The sequence below is a fragment of the Microcebus murinus genome, chromosome 7 (assembly GCF_040939455.1).
Source record: "Microcebus murinus isolate Inina chromosome 7, M.murinus_Inina_mat1.0, whole genome shotgun sequence".
In the NCBI taxonomy this organism is placed as follows: Eukaryota; Metazoa; Chordata; class Mammalia; order Primates; family Cheirogaleidae; genus Microcebus; species Microcebus murinus.
This window is the reverse complement of record NC_134110.1, coordinates 15,329,030-15,350,607: the sequence shown is the minus strand read 5'-3', so window position 1 is coordinate 15,350,607 and position 21,578 is coordinate 15,329,030. Positions and strand designations below refer to the sequence as shown.

General features: G+C 51.2%; 1 protein-coding gene across 3 annotated transcripts in view; it reads left to right on the top strand.

The window, feature by feature from the left end:
• IGF1R (insulin like growth factor 1 receptor) overlaps nt 1-19,184 on the top strand; it is a 291,232-nt gene extending 272,048 nt beyond the window's left edge. For all 3 annotated transcript variants that reach the window (XM_012764522.2, XM_012764524.2, XM_076004800.1), the window contains exons 20-21: nt 3,733-3,867; nt 11,684-19,184. In XM_012764522.2, the coding sequence (XP_012619976.1) occupies nt 3,733-3,867; nt 11,684-12,065 (517 nt within the window). In that variant the 3' untranslated portion in view covers nt 12,066-19,184. The remainder of the gene's footprint in view (nt 1-3,732; nt 3,868-11,683) is intronic.
• Nucleotides 19,185-21,578: the final 2,394 nt, after the last annotated feature.

The window sequence follows — 21,578 nt, the reverse complement described above, 5'->3', positions numbered from 1 at the left end:
CAAAGAATTTTATCTGGCTTTGTAGAAGAGACCCCAGAATCTTAGGGCTAGAATGTATCCCTGAGGCCTGAATCCCATCATCCGTAGCATCTTTGACGGCTGGTGGTTGAGCTTCTTGCTAAGACACTTCCAGGGACTGCACGTGCACTTTTTCACAGAGACAGGCCAGCCTGAATCTTCAGGCATCCTTCTTCTTAGCAAGTCTCTCTCATGTTATGCTTAAGTTGGCCTCTCTGTGACACCCCTTCAGACCGTCTCCCTGTAGCACAATTGCGTACCCTGCCCTGCCCTTGATGAGACCGGCCTCGTGGTCAAGGACATGTCTGATCTGCAGTCAGAATATCTCCAGGTCTCCCACTGTCTTCATTCCCAGGCCCTCAGGGGCTGTGGCTGCTCCTCCTGCAGTTCCCCTGTAGCACCAAGTCCCCCTCAAGGGCCGGTTTGAGTTAAAGGACACCACCATGCCCTCCAGGCGTGGAGGAAGCTAGGCGAGGATGGGAGTTGTCCCCCACAGGCTAAGAGTCACACTCCCTTCCAGAGCATCTGGGTGGCCCCACGGTCTTCATTCCTTGACTTACTAAGATGCTTTCCAAATGGTCACAAATAGCCAAGGTTATTTGCGCCCCTAGTGGCGAATGACCATCCATGGGGAGTGTGGCTTTCTCCGTAGATTTTAATTTGCTGCTAATTGGGGTGTTGCCATGATCCCCCCAGTGTGCAGCGTCTGATTTCAGCAGGGATTGGAACCGGGGTGAGACCCTCAGCGACGGGTCTGTTCAGAAAAGACTTTATAAGAGGCATTTATTGAATGTTTAAAGATTAAATCTGTCCACAAAATACGACTTGATTTTATATGAAGGGTTAATAGCCAACACCACATAGTAAAAGACCTGCTTTGAAAAGCACAGGTGCTGCTTCTGACTATCCGTGTGGCCTTGGTCAGATCACGGGGCTTCTCTGGACTTCAGTTGCTCCATGTGTAAGGGGAGGACATCTGTCTAGGGGTGTCTATATTCCCTGCCACCTCTGTGGTACTTTGATAGATGTTTAAATGTCTCCAATGACACCTGGTGTCAGGTAGCAATGGCTCAGCCTCCATACCTTGGAGCAGAAAAACAGTGGGACCTAGTTGTCACTCTGAGCTGGGAAGGATGGCCACAGACTCCAGCACTAGGTGGCCCTCGATGACAAGGGATGGTGACATCAGATAAGAGTTGGTCAGGGGAAAGCTTTTCCCATTCAACTCAACAAGTGTTTGTGGAGAGCCGGTGTGTCACTTGCTGTGTCATTAATGTGTGTGGTCGTGAGGAGCTCAGCATGTGGAAGATGCAGGGACAATGAGCAGCTCGTCCCTGTCCTCCAGGAAGTGCCTGACAGGTTGGGGTCACCGAAGCCTTCACGGAGGAGACAAAGTTGTGAGGACACCCTAAGCACAGGTTGTCACCAGCAGAGCAATAGGAAGGGCTCCTGGCAGCAGGGATGCTGGGGGAGATGTGGTAGCAGGAAGTAGCTGCTGCAGGTGGAGAACCTGGGCCTCCCTTGAGGGAGTTGGGCTGAAGAGGCTCAAGTAAGGCCTTGAGTACTCTGTTAGGGATTGTGGACCAATTCTCCAGGCTCTGCAGTGAGTGTTGAGGTTTCTGAACAGAAGGGTGACCTAGAGCTGTGTTTTAAGACATTCATGTTCACCGGAGTTCCAGGCTGTGTTGAGCAATGTATTGGAGCCTCGAGGAGGGGTGCAGGAGGCCAGGTGAGGAGGACTGTCCACACTGAGTGCTGGGGGCAAGAGGAGGGCCAGGCCTTTGGACACATCTGAGCCGCAGGTGGCACGTCATTGTGGGACTCCGAGGAGGCTGAGGTTAGGGGAGGAAGCCAGGAATGCCGACTACAGGGGGGTGGCTCGGGTGGAAGGAGGCATCAGCTGCAGGGAGGCCAGAAGGAGAACGGAGCACAAGGCAGAGTTCAGTTTGGGGTACACTGAGTTTGTGGGTAACCCAGTAAGTGGGAGCTGGGAATGGAGCAATCGAGGCTGTGGGGGCCTGGGTAGGAGCCAGCCGGTGAGAACTGGCGGCCTGGAAGCAGGGCTGTGCCAGGGGAGCTATGTGGCGCAAGGGGAAAAGCAAGCCCTGGAGGGAAGCGCATCCTCGGGCTGCGTCACAGACCAGCCTGCAGTCAGCAGGAACAGAAAGCTGGTCATCGGTCGTGTCGTGCCCATCTCAGACGAGACTGAGAGGAACTCAGAAGCTCCCCCACAGAAGCTGATGGAGAACCCCACTTCCCTTGGCCCAGGCCTTTCAAAGTCACCCTCTGGGTCTGTGGCTTTTCTGGGTCTCTTGTGCAATGGAAATGCTATGGTCTTTCTTGGGCACTATCAGTTAAAAAGGACCTTGGGTTGGTCAGTCCCCTGATTGTTAAGTTCCTGTCTGACATCCGCTTGTAGTGCCAATTATTTGTACAAAGACCTTTTGTTTGTGGAGAGTAGCTGAAGCAGTGGCAAATGTTCTGAGACAGAATCAGAGCCCTCTGGGCTTGGGTGCGAGGGCAGGATCCCGAGAGCACTCAGTGGGAGATACCCTGACCCCCGGTTTTTGCTGCAGCAGGGCCAGTCGGAAGCCCCCCGGGCTGCTTGGTGACATGCAGCCTGCTGTATTGCACCACAGGGGCCCAAGTGCAGAGGCACGTAGGCCAGGGAGGCTGGGAGTGATGGAAATTTGCCTGGAGAAGGCAGGTTTATTTTGCAGATTCCAGCATTGATTTTTTTAAACATTATCTATCTGAAATTTTTGCGTACGTGGAGTATCTGTTTTAATTTGTTTTTCGGTAGTTTGATCTTCTAAACTGACAGGCGAAACCTCATGCGTGGCAGCATTGCGCCCCCCCCCCCCCCCCCGCTCTGCATGCAGCTTTGTTTCCAGCCTCTGTGCAGGAGGACTCTGTTGTCCAAGACTCTTCCCGCTGGCCAGAGCAGCCCACCCCGAGTCCCCACCCATGGGACAGAGAGAGGCCTTCAGGTCTGGCAGCTTCTGAGCTCCATTGGGGGCAGGGGTTCTCTTCTCCCTTAGCCCGACTCGACCTCAAGATCCCCATGGAGCCTTTAAATGTTACAGGGCCAAGGCCTTCGTCCCAGATTAGCCAGATCAGTTCTTCTCTTGGGGGCCCAGGCCTCAGTCTGTTTTAAAAACTTACCAAGAAATTCTCCTATGCCACCAGTGCATTGAGAACCACTTTAGTGGAGGTTTCCAGAACTCTGATCATAAGAATCACCTGGGAACGTCTTAGAAAGGCTCAATTGGCCCAGGCCTTGTGCAGGGTTACTAAACCAACGTCCAGGCTAGGGCCTGGGGTCTGCATTCTATTATTCTTGAGCTAGAGCAAATGCCTGGCAAATGGCTGGGACTAAGTACTGAACACAGTGTGCTCTGGGTTCAAATCGGAGATCAAGGCTTCCTAACGACACAGGGGATGCTAAAATCTCCCCTGACATGAGCTTCCTCAGCTCTGCCACCAGGGCTGAGGTTACAGGGAACGGGCAGCAGAGGAGGGTGGACGATGTCCCACACTTAGCCCAGGGCCTGGCCCACCGTCTGCCAGGCGCCATCGCCATGGCACCGTCTGCCAGGCGCCATCGCCATGGCACCGTTTTTCAGTGCCAGAGCGTGAAGGAATGCTGGAAAAGAGGGTATGGTGTGGTCCAGCTGTCCCTTTCTGAGTTGCTCACGTTTCTTTTTGCTGCAGGTCCTTTGGGGTGGTCCTCTGGGAGATAGCCACGCTGGCCGAGCAGCCCTACCAGGGCTTGTCCAACGAGCAAGTCCTTCGCTTCGTCATGGAGGGCGGCCTTCTGGACAAGCCGGACAACTGCCCCGACATGCTGTGCGTATTTCCTGGGCCCCCTCGGTGCTCTTCTGATTTCTTTTCACCAGTCACTGTTTTCCAGGGCCACGTGAGATCAGTAAATCTGGGGGGCTGTTCTCTGTGGCCTGGGGGTGGGCAGGAGTGGTGTACAGGAGCGTTCATCCTCTTGGAAGGAGTGAGGTTGAGCAGAACCTGTGCCTTCAGGCAGGTGCCCGGGTTCCGCCCCGGTTCCTTCACCCTTTAGTGGTGATTTGTAGCTCGCATTGTGGTTGCTCAGGCCAAACATCTCTGGGAAATACTTGACTAAAGCAGTCCTTCCTCTGTCTATGTGAGACGATGGCCTTTTAAAAAGAAAGGCAAGAACTACTCTAAAGTGGAACTTGAGCCGGAGAGAACTGCAGCGAGTCGTGGTGCACAGTGCTTTGTGGGCGGGGCTCCTGCTCACACCACGCGCGGTGAACTTTCAGATGGTGCCACCAGGCTGGGGTTCACCCCTCCCTCACCCAAGGTTTCTTTTCTGAGTGTTTGCAAAAAGTCATAAACCGTCTCAGCAACAGCATCCTAGTGACCAGGATGGACCTGGAGCGCGGCTGACCTGGCCTCTCGCTGCAGACGTCGCCCTGGGCACGCCCAGCTTTGGGTGCTGGTGAGCCTGTCTGCTCACCCCTCACCCCTACCGAAAGGGCCCCTTGCCGCGTTTAGTTGCTGAGCTTTGCCAGAGAGGGAGAAGGTGTCCGTGATGCCTCCTGGGCCTCGCCGCTCAGTGCTCCTTGGGGCAGTCCCCCCTTTTGATGGAGGACCTGCTCTACCGTCCCCTGGCTGTGCTGCTCTGTGGCTCGGTGGGGTCGGCACTGCTTAAGTGGAGCTGCCTGGCGAAGGTGCCTGTAGCAAGCGTGAGGAGGGTGCGGAGGTGTTCCGGTCAGGGGTCAGGTGCACGACAGGCACAGGCTGGCGGCAGTGGATTTGTTTTTGATATGCTCATGAAGGCAGGGTTCAGGGATTCTTCTGGATCCTGACAGGTGAACATGAAGGTAGCTCCCACTAGTGTTTTGGGACCACATCAGGAGATTTGCAGAATTGCCTTACAGGACAGGGTTGGCTTCACTGTGGGAAGGACCCTGAGAATTGTTGGGCTGTCATTACATCTGTGAAAGACACCCAGATCTTCCCACCTGCCTATCCTCCCAGCCTCGCAGCCGTGGACTCAGGCTGGGCCCCGCGGTGGCAGGATGATCACAGCTGTGAGGCAGACATGCGTGTCTGGTGGACACAAGGAAAGGGGGTCCTAGCAGCCATGAGAGTTGTGTTCGTTTGGTTTTTCACGGTGTCTGTGGGCCAGGAATGCAGACCCAGGTGTACTGGCTCCTCTGCTCAGGGTCCCAAGGGGCTGAAATCAAGGTGTCAGGGGTCTGTGGTCATTTGTCGGAGGCTCAGGGTCATCTTCGGCATCCTTCGGGTTGTTGGCAGAATTTTGTGTTTGCAGAACCGAGGTCCGTGCTCTTGGCACCTGTCAGCTGGGGACTGCTTTCTACTCCCGGAGACCAAGGCCAACAAGAGGATCTCTCTGCTGCTTTTACTGTTTTGTACCTGATTAACTTGGGTCCCCTCGGGATAATCTCTGTTTTAAGTAACTGTTTTAAGTCTGTTCTAAGTCAACTGATTAGAAGCCTAATTAAAGGAGTGGAATATTGTCTCACGTTCGCAAGTCCTACCCGTAGTCACGTGCAGGGATATTATGGGGCAGGAGTCTTGGAGACCGTCTTTTGAATTCCAGTCTCAGAAACAGAAACCCTGGTCCTTATCAACAAAACAACGTTTTATTTTTATTGCAAAGCACTTTGAGTGTCACTACCCAGACTGAACCCCTGCGCTCTAAGGAGAGGTCGTGGCGCCTCATCCCCCGACTCTGCTGTGCTGCTGGAGGGAACATGGGGTAGGAGGACACCAGGCAGCACCCCTGAGCTTCAGGAGTGGATTAGCTGGGCAGACACTCACTGCTGCTTCTGAACATTTGTTAGCTGAAGCATGGCCTATCCCCTGGACACCTGTGTGGAATTAGGAAAGACGGCTGCAAGAAGGATCCTCATGTCAGCTAGTATATGGGGGGGTCCCACAGTCCCATCTGGGCAGGGCTGGAATGAGGAAGTCAGCCAGCATCCTGGGCCTGGGTATGGTCAGCAGGGTAGGGCCACAGATATGAGAGGCTCCTCTTCTCAGGGGGCAGCACATGGGGACACGGGGACACTGAGTTTCCTGGATGTCTCATCAAAGAGACTTCCCACCTCCTCTTCAGAATTCCACAACTCAAAGTTGGGAGACGCTGGAAAGGTCCCTTGGTGCATTTTCTTGCCCAGCATAGACATTCTCGTTCTCCCCACCTGTTTTAGTTTTTTACTACAATATTTATTGATAATTTATTAATAAATAACTGTTAGCCAAAACCTAACAGTTGAAAGCAATAGTAAACATTTGTTAATGCACAGAGGTTCTTAAAGGGAAGGCGTCCAGGAGCAGCCTAGCTGGCTGGCGCGGGCTTAGAGCCCTTCAGGTTGCAGTAGTCTAGTGGCCAGCCAGAGCCATGGTCATCTGAAGGCTTGCCTGGGGCTGCCAGGTCCACTTCCAAGGTGGAGGCTGCACTGAGGTGGCTGTCCCCAACCTGAGGCCTCAATCTCTATATGCTCCCCCACCCCCCTGCCCGGTAGACTGCTTGAGTGTCCCCAGGACACGCAGCTCGCTTCCCCTAGAGCAGAGCTTGGAAGACTTTCCCTGAAAGGCCAGCTAATAAACATTTTTAGCACGTGGTCCCATAGGATCTTGATTGCAACTACTCAGCTCTGCCACTGTGGTGCAAAAGCAGCCGTAGGTATCATATAAATGAGCATGGTTCTGTTCCAATAAAACTTTATTTTTAGATACTGAAAATGAATTCCATATCAGTTACATGGTGTCACAGAATATTCTTATTTTGAATGTTTTCAACCATTTACAAGTCTGAAAGGCATTCTTAGCTCATAGGCCTTACAAAATCAGGCAGCAGGCCAGATTTGACCCAGAGTTCGCCGGCCCTGTCCCAGGATAAACCATTTGGGCCCAGAGCAGAAGCCGCAGCACCATCTCTGACCCAGCTTGTGAAATCACACTCCGAGGTTTCCACCATCTCCATCTCTCCTAGGCTACATGATGTAGGAGGGGTTTATGTGGAGATGTGAGAACCACTGGGTGTCCTCGATCCTGGCTGCCTCCCCCAGTGTCCCTCCCAGGTGACCGACCACCTGCTCTTTACTTTGAATAGTGTGGCTGCTGTATTCTTACCAGCCCATTATAAGAACAATCTTCCTTTAGAGTCAAAATGTAATGGAGTGTAAGGACTAACGCCCACTGCATTTGCATCAAGGTGCATGGTGCCAGAGTAGAGGCCGGTGCCAGAATCAGTGAGGCTTCAGCAAGCCGAGGAACAGCCCATGAAAGCAGGCATGAATTTTGCTCCTGTGGGTTGGGGCTGGGCAGGAGGGAGGTGTTGCTCTGTGCTTTCTCTTTGACTCAGGTAGATGTTTGTGAGAAATGTGGGACTCTTAAAGTTGATCCACCTCCAAGTGACTGGGGTTTTAATATTAACTTAAGAGGCCTGGGAAGGTGCCCACCTGCCATGGGAAAGGCAGTGCACTTCCTATTCCCAGCATAGAGTGACAAGGAAATTCACACGAAGAGGTTATTCTTACACGTTGAATGAGTAATGCAGGAGGCATTTCTGCTTTGCCATCTATAACCCCCTGGGCAGATTTTTCTCCCTTCTAAGAGAAGAACAAAGTGAAAGGAGGCAAGTTGGGCTCATAGGGAGTGTCTGTGTTGTCCTTCTGAATCGACTGATGAGCTTATGTGAGGAAGAAGAGCTCTGGGAGAGGAGGTGGTTTGTTGTAAGAAGTGAAAGAATGGATCTGTTTGTCCTGGAGGAGCAGCGAGTCAGCTGAGCCCTCGTGAGTGTCCTGGCACTTGGTCAGGGTCTCAGTGTCTCAGCCAGGTCTCAGGTAGGACAGCACGCTGGAGCTGTGTGGTCTGAGGCCTGAACAGGCACTGTCAGGTGCAGTGGCTGCTGGTGGGCTTCACCTCAGCATCAGGAAGTAGCCAAAGCCACCCTCGATGTGACAAGAGTGAAAGACTCCACGGCCCAGGCCACAGGGTGTTAGGTCTCTGGGTCTCAACACCATGACTCGGTTTAAATTAGTTGAGCATGTATCATGAGATCAGATTTGGGTTGCGGTTTCCTACTGGGTCCATGTTTCAAATTCATGACAGAGCCCATCTTCAACCCCCTTTTGTGCTCAGATCTTGGCACTTAACACCAACAATGCTGTTGGGCCACTCTGGAGTGTGCCAACTGCTCGGGTCACAAAGATGAGACAGGTGTTGTCCAAGCTTTCGTGGCTGTGGTGACCTGAAAGGCCCTGGCTCTAATGCCGTGGGGAAAGGGCCAGGGCAGAGGTGTGAACTGAGCCATAAAAACCCCAGGGGAAGAAGCCATTTGTTATGCTGGTGACATTTCCACAACTCCACTTGTCAAGACCGTTGCCAGGGAAGTCTTCAGTGTGCAGGATTTGGGAAGGAATTTGAACTTTTTAGCCCAGAGTCATCAACTCATAGATGAATCTGAAACAAACTCAGTAGAGTCAGATTGTTTTTGCAAGTTTCGAGCATGGTTTTTCCCGGTTGCTGGGAATCCCAGGCTGGTTTTGCGGGAATCGAGTGGTTGAATAGGATCCAAACAGGCAGGAGTGGCCGCTCGCAGCCTGCAAGCCCTGGGGCGAGCTTTGCTACAGCACAGGAGCCACACCGTCCCACGGCCGCTCCTGGCTGAGCAGGGGTTCCTGAGACGGCGCTGGCAGTGCAGGGCCGCTGGGAGAGGGGCACACACGGCGTGTCCTGGAGTCCCTCTCTCTGTCGTGAGAGGTGACGCTGGGCTGTGCTGACGCCCGACAGCATGTGGGCGTGCCCCGGTGCACCTGGGCTCGCGACATCCCACGCTGATCGCAGCCTGTCCGGTTCGGGCGTTGGGGCTAGCAAGGGGTGGGAGTGCACGGCACCTGGGTGCGCTCAATGCTCCCAGGGCTGGGTGTGCACCCCCTGAACAGAAAGCCTCACGTGAAGGACAGCTCTGGACTGACCAGAGCTGACCCGTGGTAAAAAATGCACTTTTTAAAAGAAGAGTTTTATCAGCTCGTAAATCCTTCTAAAGTCTACTGGAGAGTTTTTGTGTGGAAATAGTGTAAACAAGGTCTCAAATCCCGCAGAGTAGAAAAGACTTCCTTTTATGGGCAGCCCTGGAAGGGCTGTGACTCTGGAATGGTTTACAAGAGGCATCACATGGCTTATTTGTGCTGATGTCACCGTATCACTGCCCTGCCGGTGGCACCTCCTCAGCCCCCGGCCGCAGGGCACAGAGCCAGGCACATCTCATGTTCCCAGCCCCGGCTGCGCGTCTATTCAGGGGTAGGTCGGTCAGCCGGAGGGGAAGTTGCAGCCCAGCCCCAGAGATGCATGTCATGTATTTATGGCCCACTTGAATTTGTGTTCCCGCTCCTTTTCCTTAGGAGTGATGGGGGTGTGGGAAGGCAGGCTTGTTTACCGCCTGACCAGAGAGGGACACAACAGATGAGCTGCCAGTTCATCCTGCAAGTCAAACGCCTATGACGTCTGTGACTGTCCAGTGGACAGCTGGAAGAGGGAAGGCCTCCTGGTGGGATCGAGGTTACTCTTGTTTAGGTTAAGAGAAAACTCCTTTCCCCAAAGTGACCATCAGGGTGCAGCTGTGCCGTGTCACAGAGAACTCCATCAGCCCCACCCTCACTGGCTTATGACCTGGGACAACCGATTTAATCTCCTGGTGCTTCAGTTTCCTTATCTATAAAATGGGGATATATTATAACAAATAGCACCTGCTTCATGGATTTGCGAGGATAAAAGTAGCTCCCATACACACCACCCTCTCTGCCTGGCGCCTAGCTGCACCACCTGGGATGGTAACTGACGTTAACCGTGCGATTAGGGCTGGGGCCCTGTGCAGGTGGGTCAGTTGACAGGGGACAAGAATCAACTCAGCCATCGATTTCGTCCAGTTCTTTCTCCACCAGAGCAGGGTCAGCAAACTCTCTGTAAAGGGCTGCACAGTAAGCATTTCAGGCTTGCAGGCCAAGCAGTCTCTGTTCTAGCTACTTACTCAACTGGCCATTGTAGCTGGGAAGCAGCCGCAGACAGTATGCAAATGAGGGGACAGAGGACAGTATGTAAACGAGGGGCCTTGGCTCTGTCACCATAAAACTCAATTTGTAAAAACCGGCAGCAGACCGGGTTTGGCCCTGCTGTAACATGCTGACCCTAGTCTAGAAACGTTGAATTCTGGATGGTTCTTCATCTCACCGAGGCCTGCCTCCCTCTCAAGGTCACATACTGGCCACCTGACCTGACCTACCCGATGTCCTCTAAGGAAGCTGCCAGGTCAGCAGGGAGCCCTTCTCTCCGCAGGCCAGCTTTGCCGCACAACACACTTCTGTCCCATCGGGAGGTCTCCCCTGGGAATCTCCCCAGGTGCCCTGGCCTGTTGGTCAGGTGATGGGCCTGAGAGAAGTCTGGATGCCAGTTTGGGGTGCTCTGAGCTTCCTGGATAAGGGGAGTTCCATTTGGTCACTTTTATTGAGAAGCATCTCTTTAGCCAGAATTTTACAACAACGGAGTAGAACTTTCTGATGACAACAGAGGTAGAAAGGAAGCACTTGGATTTCATGTTCATGTGAGGGAAGGCCACTGGTCCATCCCTCCTCGGAACTGTGGCTGCCCTGCACCATGGCTGTGGCCAGCCGGTACCTTTGCCTTTGCTCCAAGGGCCTGTCTAGCTTGATCTCGCTGCGCTCTGGAATCTCGTCAAAGCCCAGGCCTTTCCTGGTCGCACCAGCAGCGGTGCTCCTCCTGCTTTCCTGAGGGGCTCTGTCTTTGGCCAGAGAGACTCCTCTGGCCCCGGTGACTCTGAGGGCTTCACAGAGGTTTGCAGTCCAGATGTCATCGTTGTAGCCCAGCTGGCAAGACTTGAGGCACAGCCCGGGCTGCACACTCTGCCCTCTGCCTGGCCCTTGCTTCTGGAGGGGACTCTGCCCAGGCTTCTCCCAACTAGCTTGTTGGGACCTGGCCCCAGGTCCACACAGGGACTCTGGTTTGGTCCCCAATAGCCCAGATCATGGACCGGGACTCTGCCTGTGCAGGGCACGGCACAAGCAGGTGCGAGATTGAGACGACAAACTGGGAATATGTGCACCCCTCCTACAACCCTGCGCCTCATACTGCCTCCATCCTGGGCCCTCAGCCGGGGGTGCCCCTGCACCTCGAGGATGCTTAGAAATAGCATAGGTGGGACTCAGCGATCGCTGTCAGGGAAGCTGTGCTCACTCATCAGCCTTATTGGTGAGAAACTGGAGGTTTCCCGCGTTCTAATTCTGGAACCGATGTTTCATCAGTGGCTGCAAGAGTTGCTTCAGATAGGAAGCTGGCTATTTTTATTCCCTAGTGTTGTCACCATAAATAATGCCTGTTAGGACAGACCCTGTGTGAAGCTAGATTTGTCCTTCTCAGGAAGTGAGAGTTTGGATTTTGTACCATGGTGGGTCCTGGGTTTGGGGCTAAGTGACCGGAAGGGTGGGAGATGGGGCAAGAGAAGCCGAAGGCCACTTGGGTTGTCTGGGCAGAGCGGCGGGGACTGGGAGGGGCGGCAGGGCTCTTTCCCCGCACGTACAAGCGAGGAAACCACAGCGCCTTGCGGTCCGGGCCCACCTTCTGTCTGTCTGCACCGCAGGTTCGAGCTGATGCGCATGTGCTGGCAGTACAACCCCAAGATGAGGCCGTCCTTCCTGGAGATCATCCGCAGCGTCAAGGACGAGATGGAGCCCGGCTTTCAGGAGGTCTCCTTCTACTACAGCGAGGAGAACAAGCCGCCGGAGCCGGAGGAGCTGGACCTGGAGCCGGAGAACATGGAGAGCGTCCCCCTGGACCCCTCGGCCTCCTCGTCCTCCCTGCCACTGCCCGACAGACACTCAGGACACAAGGCCGAGAACGGCCCGGGCCCTGGAGTGCTGGTCCTGCGCGCCAGCTTCGACGAGAGACAGCCTTACGCGCACATGAACGGGGGCCGCAAGAACGAGAGGGCGCTGCCGCTGCCCCAGTCCTCGACCTGCTGATGCCTGCATCCCGGCCCCGCGCAAACAGTACCGCGTGTGCACCCGGCGGCGGGGAGGGGGGAGAGAGGAAGTTTAACAATCTATTCGTGAGCCTCCTGTACCTCAGTGGATCTTCAGAACTGCCATGGCTGCCCACGGGAGACAGCTTCTCTGCAGTAAACACATTTGGGATGTTCCTTTTTTCAATATGCAAGCAGCTTTTTATTTCCCAACCCAAACCCTTAACTGACACGGGCCTTTAAGAACCTTAATGACAACACTTAATAGCAACAGAACACTCGAGAATCCAGTCTCCTAACTCTCTTCCTGTCCCTCCCATCTTCTCTCCCCGCTCTCTCTCTCTCTCTGTCTTTCTCACAAACACACACACACACCCCTTTCTCTTTCTTTCTGCTTCATAATGGAAAAATATTTGCCGCCAGCCTGGCCGGGAAGCCCTTTTTATCAGATTGAAGAAATGGCTGTCCCTGTGGCCCCACGTGACACCTGCATACACCTGCCTGACACCGTAGGTCTTTATAAAAAACACACTGAGATGGAAATTTTTAACTGTATCTTTAACCTTTTTAGGGGACATATGAAATTTAAAAAGGGCCATCGTTCATCCAAGGTTGTTACCATTTTAACGCTGCCAAATTTTGCCAAAATCCTGAACTTTCTCCCTCACGATCCCTGCACTGATTTCCTCATGTCCAGAGGCCCAGGGTGATCACAGTGTCTTGTCACTCGTGGGAGAGGCACGCTGGTGATGCACTCCATCCGACTGTCCCGATGTTCTCTTCAAGTCCGCATTCACACAGGTCTCATTGCTTTCGACTAGGTAATGATGGTGGGGAGCTGGACACAATGGGACTGTCTCTCAGTGAAGATGGGGAGAAGCTGAACCCCGGCTTCCCTGCCCCACCAGCCCCCCAGCCCCCGAGAATTCTGGAGGAAACAGGCCCTGCAGGCGCCTGGAAGACAGGCTCTGCGTCCTGGCCAAACGAATGCCTGCTCTCTGCCCCAGCCCCAGCCCCCTGCCCGGCCCCCAGGACACAGAAGGGAAGGGGTTTCCAGGGACTCAGCCCAACCGTTATTGCAGGTTTGCAAGGAAAGAAATCCAAACACCACCACAACAGTGAGAAGAAAAGCAGTTAAATGGATTCAAGCATTCTAAGCTTTGTTGACATTTCCTCTGTTCCTAGGACTTCTTCATGGCTCTTACAGTTCTATGTTAGACCATGAAACATTTGCATACACATCGTCTTTAGTGTCACTTTTATAACTTTTTTACGGTTCAGATATTCATCTATACGTCTGTACAGAAAAAAAAAAAAAGCTGCTATTTTTTTTGTTCTTTATCTTTGTGGATTTAATCTATGAAAACCTTCAGGTCTACCCTCTTCCCTTCTGCTCACTCCAAGAAACTTCTTATGCTTTTGTACTAGAGCGCGTGACTCTCTTCCTCTTTTCCCGGTCATTGATACTTCTGCGACATGATTTGCCATGAACTGTTTGATGCCTTTTTATAAATACATCCTCCCCTCCCGGCTCCCACCTGCCCCATTAGTTGTTTTCTAACCCGTAGGCTCTGTGGGCACGAGGCTGGTGAGGGAACGAGGCGGAAAGGAGCCGGGGGCCGCAGCCCCTCTCCCCGGCCGCCCTCACGCGGCGTTGGAGTCTGTTACAGTGCAAGACATGATACAAACTCAGGTCAGAAAAAAAAAGGTTAAATATTTCGCACGTCCTCGTTCAGTGTTTATATCCACCGTTGTTGAGAAGCCTCACCTTCTCTTTCCCTTGCCTTTATTTTGGTTGTGACACACACATATATATATTTTTTTAATTCTTGGGTACAACAGCAGTTTTAACTGCAGATGCTAGGCATTTGGATGACTATTTTTTTTTTAATGGCTATTTAATCCATCCCACGAAAAACAGCTGCTGAGTCCAAGGGTGCAGCAGGGCGGGCTCCAGCGGGCCTTCGGCCCCCACCCTCGCCAGACCCACCTACCTGCCTGTAGAACCAGAACATCCCAAGGGGCCGCCTCCGCTCCTGGGGGAGTGTGGCCGGGGTCTGAGCCGGCCCGGGGCGACATCCTCAGGGGTGTGCACAAGCCGGCGCCAGGTCTGCCGGCCAGGGCACCGGGTCGGGCAGCGCAGACGCCGTGGTGGCCCAGGAGCCCCTTTGCCCCTCCCAGGGGACCCGAGCTCTGGCGCTGGCCTCGCTTTCCCGCCCCGGCCAGGAATCCAAGTCCTCGGGGGGCCCTGGGGTCTTGCTTTATTTAGTTTTTAGCACTTCTCACCAGAGTGATGACAGCACAAGAGTTGCTTCTGGGGCGGAAATGTTTAAATTATGAGTGAGAACAAAGCTAAAATATGGCAATTGCTAGTTGTGACTGGAGATTAAACACAAAAAAGAAAGTTTGTAGTGCTTTTTGCTTGTCAGCAGTTTCGGTCTCACTGCTTCCTCTAGCCTGACCCAGAGCGGGTTCCCTTTTAAAGGAAAACTAAAAGAGAGAGAGAAAAAGAAAAAAGTTAATTAAGAAGGTATTATATGTAGGAGTTTTCTTTTAATTTATTTCGTGATACCAGTTTCAATCACTGTAGAGACGCCCCATTATGAGTTTAAGTACTGAGGAAAGGGTTTGTGTGCGTGTGTGTGTAGACAGGACAGTTTTTTGTTTTATGTTGGTTTTTTTTTTTTTTCCCAAACATTTATCTACCTCACTCTTATTTTTTATATGTGTATATAGCAAAAAGAATACATCTCACGTTTCTTAGCACCTGACAATAGGCCGCTGATACTGGTAACCTCATCCACGCCACAGGCTACACACCCAGGTGACACGGGGAGAGGACAGGCTGAATATTCCGGGGTCAAAGCAACACTCACTCCCCTCTCCTCCCATTTCAGACAGCTTGCCTTTTTCTGAGATGTCTCCTTTCGTGTTGCTTTTGTTCTTTCTTCTAACTTGGTTTTCTCAGAGATCGTGAGGGGTTAGGATGAGAAGGGCACTGGAGCTCGGCTGCCCTGGCTGGTTGTCCTTGGAACAGACTATTTTATGCAGATTGAATGACCAACAAATTTCATCATTGAGAGAGTAGCGGTTCTCCTGGTTTTGAGACAAAAATGTGCCCGGGGCGGCGGTGGGTCTCTGCGGGAATCCCACGTGCAGTTGTGCAGTGTCTGTGGTTTGCGTCCCTCGGCTGCTGCCCGTTGCAGCCCTGGACGAGGCCCGCACTGAGGCCGGCACCTGCCGCCGCTGTTGCTGCGTTTGTTCCATTCAAAGGCGCAGCTGCGTCAGCAGTTCGAGAGCTTGGTCCACCTGACCTCTGTGCCAGCTTGCAGAGGTCCCTGGCATCACAGCCGAGCCCAGGTGGCATGCACACAGGAGTGAGGTGCCCGTCCCCTCCAGACTGCTCTCCTCTCAACTCCCCACCCCCGGGGGGAACAGACCTACCAAACCTCCGGGCTGGACAGGCCAGTGGTCGGCACCGAGCCTCCCACCAGGGCTGTGCCTCCGCCCGTCCTGCTGCTCATAGGGGTGGACGGCACTCTCCCGCTTCCAGAAGCTGCTCTTACAGGCACTGGTGATTTTTATCTGGAAACGCGGTGGGTGGTTTTCCCCAAGTGTGACTGGCTCCTTCCCAGTTCCAGGACTGAGTTAAGGTCAGGAGCCTTTTCCCTCCTGCGAGAACACTTACCCCTCTCTCCCAAGTCCCCGGGGATCTTAAGGTCTTTGACAAACATCGTTTGATCAGGGTTTTCTTCTTCCACACTGTAGGTGACCCCTTGGAATAGTGGCCTCTCCTCTCTTTTGCACATACATACCGGTTTCCACAACTGGATTTCTACAGATCATTCAGCTGGTTATAAGGGTTTTGTTTAAACTGTCCAAGTTGTTGGTGTCATTTTGTTTTAGTTTTATGTAGGTGGTTTTTCTTTAGGTAGAAAGAAAACACTAACAGTGTAGTGCCCATCATAACAAATGCTTCAGAAACACTTCAATAAAAGAGAACATTTTGCTTGTGTGATGGTGCAGTCATTTTAGTGGACCAACCCACCCACCTTGACTCTACCAAGGCATCATCTGTCCACAGTTCTAGCCTAATTTCATGCTGATTTCCCACCTCTTCTTGATTTTTCTCTTTTGTGTGTTCCAAATAATCTTACGAAGCTAAGTTGTGGCATTTTCCATGCAACCTCCTCCTGACAGCAGCTCACACTGCTTGAAGTAACATGAACCACTGAGGCACATCATGGAATTGATGTGAGCATTAAGACATTCTCCCACACAGCCCTTCCCCTGAGGCAGCAGGAGCTGGTGTAGTCTGGAGACGACGTTGAACTTGAGCTGTGTGAGACCCAGACCACCCCGGGTCTCCTTCATGGGATGTCATGACTTTTGACACGCAGTGGGAATGAGATTCCTCCTTAGAAGATAGAAGACCGTGTTCGTGGCCAACGCTGGCCCCTCCTTCCAGCCTGTTTCTTATGACCAGGAACAATGTTTCAACGGTAGGAAAAGTGGCTCCTTAAAATAGAAGAGTGGTCACTGTGGAACTACCAAATGGCAGAATGCTCGGTATGAAGGGGCGTGTTCTGTTTGGTTGGATGACAGATTCTAGGCCAGTTTGTTCCACTGACGCTTCTTGCTCAGCAGCCGCCTCTGTTGGCAGGTGGCTGTGTGCGGGTGGCTGCTGTGGCAAAGTCACACTGGGCTCAGGTGGGTGAGAAGGCAAAGATGCTCATGTGTGGTCCTCAGCTGTCACTGTTGGGTCCTCCAAGGGTGGCCAGATGGCGTTGATGGCCACTCCCTTCCAAATCATAGGCACCCTCCGGTTGACAGTCACCCTCCATGGTATGACTTGGCCTGTTCCAGCAGTCCCAGTAACGCACTGAAGGTTTGGGGTTTGTTCTTTGTTAATGTTACTTTATGTTGTCAGCTGTCTTTTCATTTCCTGGGCTAAGCGGCGCTGGGAGACGTGGACCAGAGATCCACTCCTTAAGAACCAGTGATGAAAGTCAAACTTTCTTTCTCCACTCTGAAGTAGTTGGTAGTACAAATGAGAACTTCAAGAGAGGATGTTATTTAGATTGAACCTCTGTTGCCAGAGATGCTGAAGATACAGACCTTGTACAGGCCAGAGGGTTGGATTTTTGGCCTCCAGCTTACATGCTGGTTGGTCACCTGGAGAAATGAGCACGCCTTGATGGTGGAATGACCAGGCGGTAGGAAACCATTGTCACGGGGATCACGACATGAAGAGGAGGATTGCGTTGCGAGCAGCAGGGTGCAGGGCTTGGAAGAAGCGTGGGCGATGTTTTGATTTTGATGGTTTCTGAAGGTGTCAGACCACATCAAGGCTCAGCCGGTCATCCATGGGCATTTGGTTTCAACAAATAAACCCAACATCCTACTCTGGAAACTTACTGCGGATTTAAGTCAAATTGTTCAAGAACACGAACTACATCGCACTCATCAGTTGTCAGTTCTGGGGCATGACTTTAGGGTTTTGTTTTATTTCGTTTCTACAAGAACATAATGATCACTCATTTGTATGTCCATGTTTGTGTGTCTGCATCTTTCTGGTAAACATTGTTTTAATTAGTCACTCATTAGCGTTTTCAATAGGGCTCTCAAGTCCAGTAGATTACGGGTAGTCAGTTGACGAAGATCTGGTTTACAAGAACTAATTAAATGTTTCATTGCGTTTTTGTAAGAACATAGAATAATTTTATAAAATGTTTGTAGTTTATAATTGCCGAAAATAATTTAAAGACACTTTTTTTCTCTGTGTGTGCAAATGTGTGTTTGTGATTCATTTTTTTAGGACACCTGTTTACTAGCTAGCTTTACAATATGCCAAAAAAGGATTTTACCCTGACCCAAGCCGTGATTCACCCTCTTTCCCCCCCATGCTTTGTGCCCTAGTTTATAACAAAGGAATGATGATTTAAAAAGTAGTTCTGTATCTTCAGTATCTTGGTCTTCCAGAACCCTCTGGTTGGGAAGGGGATCATCTGTTACTGGTCATTTCCCTTTGGAGCGTAGCGACTCTAACAGATGGCAAGAACCTCATTGGCCATGGAAACAGCAAAGGTGTTGCAGCCCAGCAGTGCATGGCACTGTTAGCATCTGGTTTGTTGGTCTGGCTGTCGTCATTGTCATGCAATGCCATAGAGATGGGAAGACTTGACTGCACAGATGATGGTTTTCAGAATGATCACAGCATACAGATTGATCACACAAAAGATGACAGTCTGGGGCACACAGGCCATTGGCTTCCATGACTCATGTCATGATTAATGCCTTGTTCTAACAAGGAAGAGAACGTATTTATTTTTATTTAAGGCAGAACACCGAAGATAACATTTTTCCAATGCAGAATAGATTCCTTTTAATAAAAGCTACAACACACAAAATTAATTTTTTGAAAGTTTGATTCCACGTCCTCTAGCACCTGACGGATTATTGGCCATGTCTACCCAAGTCCACAATGTCCCCATCATTGGAAACATCTGGAATTTTTGCACCACGTAGGAGAAAGGTCCAGAAACAATTTGGTTTTTGTTTTCAACTTGTCATTTAGCTGTTTGGCGTTGCACAGACACATCCACAGGTGGAAGAGGTGCCTGGCAGAAACACCTGTCTGCTTTCTAAGCCAGTGAGGTTGGGGTGAGAGATTTGCCAGAGTTTGTCTACCTCTGGGATTTAAAAAAAAAATCAAACCAGAAGGTGCGATGGAATGGATGCATCGCAAACAATGCATTTTCTGAGTTTTCTTGTTTAAAAAAAGTTTTTTAAAAAAAGTTTTAAACAAGGTAATAACATGGCCAATTTGTTACATAAAATGACTTTCTGTGTATAAATTATTCCTAAAAAAAAATCCTCTGTTTATATAAAAAAAATCAGTAGATGAAAAAAATTTCAAAAATGTTTTTGTATATTCTGTTGTAAGAATTTATTCCTGTTATTGCGATATACTCTGGATTCTTTACATTATGGGGGGAAAAAAGAAACTTTGTCTATTTTGAATGGCTGAAGCTAAGGCAACTTTAGTTTCTCTTACTCTGCTTTTTTCTAGTAGTTAAGTACTACATGGTTTAAGTTAAATAAAAGACTTCTGTATGCATTTTTGTCTCTGATTTTGTTTCCTCCCTTTCTGGAAGTGTCACCACACGTCTGTGGCAGGGAAGCCGAGCTCCGTGTGGCACTTGTGTTCACACATGGTGCTTGCAGTGTTCTTCAAGAAGGCAGTGCCTTGCTGACAGCTGAACCTTCTCAGCATGCAAATTGCCGGTGAAGACCAGAAGCTATTCTCTTTCTCTTAAATCAGCTGGAAGGAAATCTGAATACATAAAATACAGAAATCTGTACTTCACTTTTGAATGATTTGTAGATTTTTTTTCCTGTACCTTCCCCTGACAAAAGTCAGGCCAAGACAGGTTTGGTCTGTGTGACTCCAGGGTGGAGGACTTAAGTCCTTTGCATGTCCTTGTTGGTGCCTCGGAGTCAACATACCACGTCAGAGGGTGTTGGTTACTTTCCAGCTTATGATTACTGATCTCCGCTGCCCCCCAGGGATGCTACTACCCAGACATCGCTATCTTTGTCAGGGGAAATGGTTATCATAGGAAAAGAAACACAAGCCACAAACGTTTTCTAGAATCAGACCAAAGATGCAGAGACCTACAACATAAGGAGGACAAGCTGGTCCTTTCCTTCAATCGTGGGAAATTACACTTCAGTAACAAAATCAGCCCATTCGATGAAGAACTGTAGAGCAAGGCATGGGTTTAGATCACCTAAACACAAAGCCTTGCTGTCGCCCCAGGGGTTTTGCTCACCATTGTCACCAAGGGCCTGGCACTCTGAGGACCTTCACTAGGTGACTGGTGACTGAAGGTCTCATTTCCAAGGCCAGACTGCCCAGGGTGGCCTACCCCTTTCCCAGCAGGTGGATGCTGCACTTCCGGGGTGCTGCGGTGCGCCCCGCACTTGGCCTGTGCAGCCGGAAGGAGCAGCGATTTCTCAGGACGAAGGTGCTGGGTCCTTAGAGGTTAGAACCTCTTCCCTCTGTGCCACTTCTTAAGACTCAACCTAGGAGGGCTGCTCCTGTGTTTCCCCCACAGGTCCAGCTATCAGCCCAGACTCGTGTGTGTTTCTTGTGGTGGTCCCTTGTCACCGAAGGGCTTCCACACCTATTCTCTCGTGGAATATTCCCAATCACCCTGCAAAGGAAGGATTGTAATTACTCTGTTTTATAGATGAGCAAACACGCAGACACGCCCGAGGCCCCCCAGCTATTAAATGGCCAACCCAGGACTCGGCCTTTTATGCTGTGGTTTTCAGGCTGACTCAGTGCATACGGACAGGGGTGCCAGGCCACGCGCACAGACCAGGATGTGAATGAGTCTCTGGGGCTCTCCCTGGACAACTTCAGAGGCCACAGAGGGGAAATGAAGGGGAAGCTCATCAAGGGGAGGGTCCGAGCCTCCGTCGGGATGATATCTGAAAGTTTTAAAAAGGAGTACGGCATGGTGCCAAGCATTCTGAAATAACACAGGGCCTGGCCCTGGAGAACCCCTGTTTGCCAGCGTCCTGGGACAGGAGTCGGGCCTGGGGGGAGGCAGGGTTGGGGGTCAAGGGCTCTAGGCAGCAGCTGTCTGCCCCTGAGTACCGAAGGCTCTGATGTCCACATTAACAGCCATCCGGCCAGACCTGTGCACGCCGCCCAGCGCCATCCCACCCACCTGCTGGCTTTGATCTGCCACAGGGTGACTTTGATCTATTTTATGCCGGATGATCCAGGTTTATTTGCAAAGTGGTTCCTATAAAGTCTATTCCAAATGCACAGGTGTGCTGCTGGGCTAGCAGCGAAACGGCACTTTTTCTTACAGTGAATGAATGTGGGTACTAGGTAGTTTCGAGCACGCCAACGTAAGAAATTCCCCAGGGCTTAGCTACCTTCACTCACTTCCTCAAAAACAACAACAACAAAAAGCAATATTACCAATGGGGCTCCCAACAGGAAGTGGCCCTGGAAAACACTGAACAAGCAGAACCTTGCTGGGAGCAGGTTGGCACAAGACCCAGTGCAGAGTCATAAAGGCAAAACAAAAGATGAAACAGAAAGGAGATTCTGTATTTTGAAAGTTGGGGAGAATACTGACCACAGAGAGAAGCTGAGCCCAGCTGTTAGCCTTTGCTTTAAGACCAAACACAATCCCCCTGGTAGGAATATACAATGGTGCCGCTGCTATGGAAAACGTGTAGAGGCTCCTCAAAAAATTAAACATAGAATTATCATTCCATCCAGCAGTTCCCCTCTGCACAAAAGAACTGGAATCAGGAACTCCAAGAGGTATTTCCACACCAATGTATTTCCACATCATTATTCACAATAGCCAAAAGGTGGAAGCAACCCAAGTGTCCACCTGCAGATGAATGGGTAAACAAAATGTGATCTACACATACAAGAGAATATTATTCAGCCTTAAAAAAAAAAATGAATGAAATCCTGTCA